Genomic DNA, 9,263 nt, shown 5'->3' with positions numbered 1-9,263 from the left:
TGAAAAATGTCGCAGAAAAAAACAACAGATTTCTCATCGCGAGAGTGAGAGAGAGAGGGAGGGAGGAGAGAGGGAGAGAGAGACGCCTTAGCATTAACCATATTCAACACATGTTTTTTGTTGTTTTGTGTGAACACCAAAGTCATCGCCGGCAGGGTGAGAAGGAGGATAAGCGGCAACACAAATATGATGCCTCGCAAAAATAAAGAAGATGGACCTATTGTGGTCTTGAGTGATGGTTGTTGAGTTAAGAGCGTGTGTTATGTTTTCTCTCCCGTTGCAATCCACGGGCTCTTTTGCTAGTACTACTAACTTTAGTATAGAGTTAGTATAAAATTGGGTCATCTATTTTAGAACGGAGAGAGAGATTGAGGTTATTTTCTTCAGAAGATTTATTAAGCTATATGGTTTATGTCCCTCCAATGAGGTGATGCCGACAAAACGCGGAGTCTTCGTTTCCATGTAGGAAGAGATATAGTAGTAATACGAGCTGACGTGCTGCCGTGTCACGTCAGGGATGAACTTGCAAAGTCTCGAAAGAGTTTCGGTAGGATGAGCCACAGCGCCGTGTCCGTCTACTAATAGGACAAAGTTTTTTTATACTTTTTTTGACTACGATAACTGCCACACGTGTGGGCGTTAAGAGGGTGTGTCCACACGTTTTGTGTGCTGTCTAAGAGGACCAGGTTTCTTTCGTCCGTCATGACATTTTTTACAAAAGTCCCTCTATTTTAGAGAATTCAACCCGCAGTCTTGTTTTAAGTTAAAACGAAACGTTATTTTCGTATTTTGTACAAAAGTCCCTGTCTTTTTTTTTGAAATCAACCAGTCGTCCGGAATTAAGTCACACCGGAACCGTTATTTTACATTTTTCGAAACCCCCCTGATGTTTTAGGTAATTCATTGGCGGATCATATTTAAGTCAAACAAATGCTTTTTAAAATCATCCATATCTTTTAAACTCTAACTCCGATTTGAACATGTTATATATGAAGTTTGATTAGAAAAATATATAGAATATGAATATGAGATTATTTTTACCTGTTAAGTATTTTTAAATATTATTTTGGAATATATTTGAGTCAAACCAAATGATTTTCTAAATTATCTGTATCTTTTAAATCGTAACTTCGATTTTGACATATTATATATGAAATTTTATTAGAAAAATGTGTGAAATCTAAATATGATGTTAATTTTACCTATTAAATATTTTTTAAATATTGTTATGGAAGCAAACTTATAATTTATAGCGCAAGATCCGGTTTTTTTATACCGGCGGCGATCCAGATTACAAATAAACACCTCACTATAACCATATAGGGAAAAGAAAACATCGATAACTACACATGCATACCTCTGAAAAATGTCGCGGGAGAAAAACAACAGATTTCTCATCGTGAGAGTGAGAGAAAGCGAGAGAGAGAGAGAGGGAGGGAGGAGAGAGGGAGAGAGAGACGCCTTAGGATTAACCATATTCAACACATGTTTTTTGTTGTTTTGTGTGAACACCGAGGCCATCGCCGGCGAGGGTGAGAAGGAGGATAAGCGGCAACACAAATATGATGCCTCGCAAAAATAAAGGAGATGGATCTATTGTGATCTTGAGTGATGGTTGTTGAGTTAAGAGCGTGTGTTATGTTTTCTCTCCCGTTGCAACGCACGGGCTCTTTTGCTAGTACTACTAACTTTAGTCTAAAGTTAGTATAAAATTGGGTCATCTATTTTAGAACGGAGGGAGTAGTCGAGATTGAAGTTATTTTCTTCGAAAGCTTTATTAAGCTATATGGTTTATGTCCCTCCAATGAGGCGATGCTGACAAAACGCGGAGTCTTCGTTTCCATGTAGGAAGAGATATAGTAGTAATACGAGCTGACGTGCTGCCGTGTCACGCCAGGGATGAACTTGCAAAGTCTCGAAAGAGTTTTGGTAGGATGAGCCACAGCGCTGTGTCCATCTACTAACAGGACAAAGTTTTTTTATACCTTTTTCTGACTACGATAACTGCCACACATGTGGGCGTTAAGAGGGTCTGTCCACATGTTTTGTGTGGTGTCTAAGAGGACCAGCCCACATGCCTATGTGTGGAAAAACAACTAGCGCCCACACGTCTTTTTTTCCTTGCGGTCCCTCTCACACACCTACATGTGAGCAAAATGCATAACACCCACACGACCTCTCTCAGCCACCTACCTCACGGTCCCGCACGTCCCGCGTGACAATCACCACGCGTCCTCGTAGTTGCCATGGTCCGGACCCTCTTCAATGTCCGTTTAACTCCAGTTGCCATGTCACTGAACTACAGTTGTCATGTCAGATAACTACAGTTGCCATGGTTGCTCAACTGAAGTTGCCATGGTTGCTCAACTGCAGTTGCCATCTCAGGTCAAGTGCCAGATGCCATTTTGGACAACTGTAGTTGTTGCCATGTATGGTCTGATTTACTATAGTTGCCATGATTTGAAAACTTTAGAGGTTGCCACCTACTAACACTAAGCAGTTGTCATGTGTGGTCTGATTTACTACAGTTGCCATGATTTGAAAATCTTAGGACTTGCCACCTACTAACACTAGGCAGTTGCCGTGTAGCGCTACAAAGAGACATGGCAAAACAACATGTTCAGGTAAAAGAGAGAGTTGCCATCTTACAAGCACACTAGGGCAGTTGTCGTGTACCCTACAGAACACATGACAACTGACATGTTCGGATAAAAAAAGAGAGTTGCCATCTGCTTATAAGCACACTAGGGCAGTTGCCATGTGCATCGCAAAACGCATGGCAACTGGCAGCTTGGGTGTGGGAGAGGAGACGGGCGTGTGGGCGAGATGGCAATTGCCCACACACCATCCCTTCTGCGTGAGTGAAAACTGGCGTGTGGGCGAATTGCTAAACGCCCACACACCGGCCCCTTCGTGTGGTGAAACGGACGTGTGGGCGACTGGGTGAATGCTCACACATCAGCCCAGTCCTACGTGGCATCACAAACATGTCAAGATTCGTGCACCTACAAATGGACACGAATCCATGCGTGTGGGCGAGATGTAAACGCCCACACGTGTGGGCGTTAGTGTTTCTGTTGTTGTTTTTTTTTTGAGAAAACTTCCCACCTATTCATCTTCAATCATATTTAGTAAAACGAACACCAGAAATAATAAGAGTTATATCCAGATTCATAGACCATCTTTTTCGATAAAAATATATATATTACTATCGCGATGATACCAATACACCCAGCCTCTGCGCCAACAAGATGTTCAAAGACATCAAAGATGCACACGGCCAAGACATAAAATAAAAAAGAGAAGAAAGAAAACAAAGACCCCGTCACGGTGTTGAACCACTCGCAACCGTAGCACTCTAACCACCACCGAAGACAACACCAATATTACAAACAAGATTCCCCAAAAGTGACGCCTTCAAGAAGAAAACAAAGCGCAAGCATTGTCGTCGCCTGATCGAGTCCAAGTTCCAAAACAATGCCTTCAACAAGACCATTGTCAGGTACACTCAATGAATGCCAGACCTTGGATTTACATCCACCTAGCCACAACTACAAGCACTAAAGCGGGCCGAAGGCACGCTGCGTCATCGCCCTTACCTCGCAGGAGTCGGACAAAACTTGTTGTAGTAGACAGTCAGAAAGTCGTCGTGCTAAAGCCCCATAGGACCAGTGCACCAGAACAACAACCGCCGCCGATGAAAAGACACGTAGATTGAAAGGATCCAACTGAAGCCACACAAATATAGACGAACGAAGACCAGATCCCAATAGACCCACCAAAGACAATCATCCACCGAATCCCCCGAGATCCGTCGAACACACACCTCTACACGCCCTCCCGACGATGCTGGATGCACCACCCAGATGGGAAGAACCTTATTCCATCTTCAGAAAGCAGCCATCATCTCGTCTTCCTTAGCCGGACACAGATCCTAACAAAACTCAGAAAACAACTAAAAACCAAGTAACCCTTGACAGGTTTTGTTACAACTGGTTTTGAACTCATGGTGCATTTTTTCAGGAATCAAAACATTTTTTCGAGAATCAAAACTCACTAGTGTCAAAAACACTCTCATATTATGAGACGGAGCGAGTAGAACCGACTCACGGAGTGACAGTCATGTATGCATGTGGAAAGAAAAGTTGCTTGCAACAAAAAGAGGTTTGACTACCGCATGCGATCGAGTAGAAAGAGCTGTTCTCGAAGTACAACTGTCCAAGCCGAAGGCCCGAGAATTACGGTGTGTGTCTTGCTGCTTGACTTAGGGCATCTCCAATGGTTGTAAGATAGTTGTTGGTAGATTTTGCCACATAGGACTTTTGATGATGTGTCATATAATAAATGAGGGAAGAGAGTAAGGTTGTATGTACATGAACCAACACCCTTTGCACAAGCTCCAATGTAGAATGAGAGAGCACCTTATTTATTATTTCACATCCTATTGGGCAAACTACATACAACCCATTCAAGTTGTTGTATGTTAAGGTGTTGGTTGATGACATATGACATATTTTACCAACAAGCTAACATACAAACTGTTGGAAATGCCCTTACACGGCGGTAAGCGACTAGCCCGGTGCCCCAGAAATTACACTCGACACTCGTCTATACTCGGTTTACGATGTTTTGCCTTCAGTGTAAGGACTGGGCGTGCCCAAGTAGAGCGCCAATGGAGCAGCGGCCACTGTTGGGGAGTAGCCAAACGTCCTTGCGTCGCACTCCTCACCGGTCGGGAGACGCTGGCCACGACGAGCCGGGACGAACGACGTTCGACCTTTGCATTTGTCCTTGTAAGCACGCCGACGAGGCTCCTCCTCCCACTCCTCATCAAACAGCAGCTCTCCCCTGCCGAATTCAAGGCTCCTTCTCACCGTGCGAAGGTACAGCACGGGATCGAAGATATGGTGCAGCAGCACGTGCCCCTTCGGCAAGCGGGCCCTTTTAGCTCCAGGAAACCACGCGTCCCACTCGCCCTCTAGCCCATAGGTCATCACCCAGGGCGTCGAGTCCGCCGCTGGCCTGAAGAACTTTGCCATCTCTGACCGGGTCGGAGTCTCCACCGGCAGGTGCAAGGCGGTCGTCTCCAACGTGATCTTCTCCGTCGCCAGGTCCAAGCGCACCAGCTGCTTATCTCTCGAGCGCTCCCTGTGGCCACGCGTAGGCCAGTAGACTGCCCCATCAACGTACACAGGATCGCCGTAGGCCTCGCCATACTCCGAGATAGCGACATGCAACCTCGTCCAGCCCTCGCCTCCTCCAATGGTGTACACGTGCAACTCCTCGTCATCAAGGGCCTCACCCCCACGCAGGGGTTGGGCGTTGTATTTGAGGTAGCCATGGTGCACGATCTTGTAACGCCTGGCCGTAGCATCGTGGCCGAAGCAGTAGGCAAAGGGGTTGTCGGTCCACCTTAGCCCCGATGCCTCTGGCGGCAACGGCAGCGCGAGAGACTCACCTGTGAACGGCTCTATGACTTTCATGGAGCCTTGCCCGGCTTCCAGGAAGCAGAGCAGGCCATTGCAGGCGCCTACCAAGTCATCGGACCGGCCGGCGGCGAGCTCAGCCGTGACCCGCCAGTGCTTGTCGAAAAGGAAACCGCGGCCGTTGCTCCTATAGGCGATTCCGGGAAAGAAGACGATGGTGTGTGTTAAAGGCACCCTAGGTCCGCGCATCATGTGCGCCTGGATGAACGTGTGGTCGGAGATGATGTCCCGCCATTCTTTGCAGACAAGGCGGAGGCGGCGGAGGTCGCTCCCAGGAAGCCGGACCAGGATGCTGGCCAGAACGTCCTGCGGCAGGCACTCGGCTTTTGCCGCCGCTGTTGCCTGTTTCTTGAAACCCGTCCGACGACGCGGATGCACGGCAATTCGCATCAGCCTCTGGTGTAGTGTTAACCTAGCTGTGAAATTCATGGTAGCACCGCGTGGTCGAGATTAATATTATGTTCTTTGAGAATTTTAATTTTATATCCCTCCGATGAGGCGAAGCCGTGAAAACGCGGACTCCACGTTTCCACGTGGGAAGAGATATAGAGTAGTACGAGTATATGTGCTGCCGTGTCGTTAAGGAAGAACTTGAAAAGTCTCTTCCGGAAGAGTTTCTACTGTCGGTAGGATGAGCCGCGCCGTGCCCGTGCATTAATAGGACGGAGTAACCCTTGGTAGGTTGTCTGGTTGTGTTACAACTTGTTTAGAACTCAAACTACATTTTCCTTTTTCTGAGAGAATAAGAACTCATGATACATGATATGCAAGCTAGCTGGTTTCAGTTTTATATCTCCTTTTTTTTTCTACGGGGATCTGATTTACATCTCTAACCGTAACTTTTTGTTTAAGGGAAGACAATCGTTTCTAGCTTTATTGAAGACTAGCAGGGTTGCACAGTCCACCTTCTTCAGACCATCTCGGACGGGATTCCTAGCTACGTTTGAATAATAAAGCGATATTGATCCTAAAAACAAAATGAAAACTAGCAGGGTTGCGAGGGCATCGTGTTTAATTATTTGAACATGTCTAAGAATTAATATTATATCTGAGAAATAAATTTATTGTTTCATGGTTATTCATATTATATGATATATGAAATTGTATGGTCCTATAACAACCACAAATATTATGAGAAACAAAATATCACATGTACACGTGACATCTTTAATGGCATCTAATTTTTGGGTGAATGATTATTATGCCCTTTCTATATTAGTCGCCGTCGCCATCTATATGGTTCTTACATGATATTAGATGAATACATAAATTTAAAATTCATCACATGGTTTTTTTATTACTATATATAGTTTCTTATGTGTTGGGTTTTTGCGGTGATTTTCTTATTTGATGTTAGATCTCTACCCGGATTTAAAATCCAATTGTTGGTTGTCAGTACTACATCCACATTGATTAAAATTTTATATGTTCTGATCTAGATAATGATGATGTTCCAATAGAGTAATGGTGCTGACTTTTGAATTGATATAAATAGGAACTTCCTTGACAAAATGAATAGGAAAATATTTCCATTAACAGATAAGACAAATATGACTATTATAAATTTCATTTTAATTACCTTTAATTTTTATTTTTAGCTACTTAACTGAATTGAAATACATAATATTCAATATACAACATAGTCTCCCCAATGCAGAAGCTCACAATTATTTCGTATGGATATCATTCTGGAAATTTTGAGGTTCAACACAAATTTAGTAATATTATTTTCTGTTCAACCTTTGGGTAGTATATTTACATATTGATATATAGTCAAAGTTTGAAAAGTTTGAATATAACGTTTCTAGAACATTGTCTATTTTTAGCCACAGGTGGTTTCATTCATCTATGCATTTTCAGTAAATATCTCCCTGTTCTACCCCACTCTTCAATCCAACACTGTGCAGTCACATTTGTATGTACTTGTTGGTAGATCGAACTTGAATTCGTCTAGACATCTAACTGAGTATTTTTTTTCTTTTGATGCATTACGTGGATGCATGTACTTATGATTGTTATATGCATGACGTCAATCTCATCTATCCTATAGAATTTCTATAAAATCCTATAAACCAAATGTATGTTCAATGAAATTGAAGGAGGAGGGAGAACAACCTTTTGGGATATAGTTGTGTTATATAGTATTCTTGAGTGTATGAAATTAGACAAGTATGGCGGAGATTTTTTTTTAATGGATTGACAACAAATGATAAAAATGTAGAGGAGGAGGCAAGGCATAATATTTACATTCCTTTTATAATACTCCCTCCGTTCCTAAATATTTATCTTTCTAGACATTTCAAATGACTACTACATACAGATGTATGTAGACATATTTTAGAGTGTAGATTCACTCAGTTTGCTCCGTATGTAGTCACTTGTTGAAATGCCTAGAAAGATAAGTATTTAGGAACGGAGGGAGTAGATCTGATCATTTTCACAAAAATAATAATAATTAATTACAAGATTGCATGTGTGCATTTATAGAGATGAGTGTATGTAGGTGTGTATGAGTGTGTTCTATTCTAAATTAAAGAATAAGTGACTAACACTAGAGATAGAAAAGACTCACGTTCATGCATGCACATGGGAAGAAAAGTTGCATTCATGTGGGATTTTAGTGGGAAGAGGTGCAAGAAAGGGCGAAAAACTTACCAGTTGACGTTCATGCATACAAGACTAGATAAGAGATAAGTGAGTTCATGCGTTTTGTGTATAAACCGAGCTTCGAGGATGAGATAAAATGAAAACAAATCCTATTAGCGCAGTCTATAAATTATAAATATAGCTCTAACAACAACTAAGGACTAGATGCGTTCAGTTCAAGTTCATATATGCAAATGCTATTTACTTTCTCTCCGTCAGATTGCATGACTTGCTTTATCGCAGCTATATTAGTCATGCTTTATCTAATATTTCTGTTAATAAAATCATTTGATAAATTGCTCATATTTCCAACACTATGGCCGATACTGCGAGTGGGACGTGTGGTTTCTGGGAGCTGAAGTGGGTAACTTGACGGAGGTGTGTGTGCTGCTGGACGATAACTTTGACCCCGGGTTGTACCTTCGCACGATGGAAAAGGGTCTTCAATTCAGTTGGCGGGAGCTCCTATTTGAGATGGGCAAGGATCGACCAGCCGTGTTGGTGTGGCCACAAATACGACGGCCGAACGTTGTTCGTTCCGGTCCCGGCTCATCGCCGCCAGCAGCAGCTCCCGATAGCAGGAGCGCCACCGCACAAACAGTGGTATGTTAGGACGTTTGGCTACGCCCGAACAGTTTCGCCGGCTTCATTAGCGCTCTACTTAGGCACGCCTAGTCGTTAGTTGTTCCTGGTAGAGATATATTTGGAACTTTTAGACTGTGTGGATACAAAATGTTTCCATCTTATCTCATGAGGCCTTGTGCACGTCAAATCATGTACCTTTATATATACTAGCAAAGTGGCCCTCTCAAATGCGAGGGCATCACCTTCAGTCCGTCAAAATCATTATAACTATTTGTTTATAATAGATGTAGACATTTTGTTTACTAGCATTTACACCCTTCATTGTATAATACACACTATTTTAGATACTCATATGTTTGTAAAGGTGTAATTCGATCACTTTTTATACATATATGGTAATTTATTGATGAATAACAAAAATTAGTTATCCTTCTATAGAATTTTCATAAAATATTTCTCGATTTTGTCTCATAATCTCTTTGTACAGACATCGAGCTGTGGATACACTAACCAAACTCATCGGCAATTCACGTGCCCGCTAGGTCA

At 42.8% G+C, this 9,263-nt stretch overlaps 1 protein-coding gene across 1 annotated transcript; it reads right to left on the bottom strand.

Moving 5' to 3' along the window:
• Window positions 1-3,327: 3,327 nt before the first annotated feature.
• On the bottom strand, window positions 3,328-6,286 carry LOC147981948 (F-box protein At1g11270-like). Its single transcript, XM_087517246.1, has one exon. It carries the CDS (start codon window positions 5,913-5,915, stop codon window positions 4,620-4,622), a length of 1,296 nt encoding a protein of 431 aa, XP_087373372.1. The 5' UTR covers window positions 5,916-6,286; the 3' UTR covers window positions 3,328-4,619.
• Between the last annotated feature and the right edge of the window lie 2,977 nt (window positions 6,287-9,263).

Source organism: Triticum urartu, chromosome 3A (assembly GCF_056163025.1).
Source record: "Triticum urartu cultivar PI428250 chromosome 3A, HENAU_Tu73, whole genome shotgun sequence".
Lineage (NCBI taxonomy): Eukaryota > Viridiplantae > Streptophyta > Magnoliopsida > Poales > Poaceae > Triticum > Triticum urartu.
This window is presented reverse-complemented; position numbering and strand designations above follow the sequence as displayed.

What these genes read in the sequence shown, in the direction of transcription:
- LOC147981948 (XM_087517246.1), bottom strand. Translation starts at nt 5,915, where the DNA reads ATGAATTTCACAGCTAGGTTAACACTACACCAGAGGCTGATGCGAATT.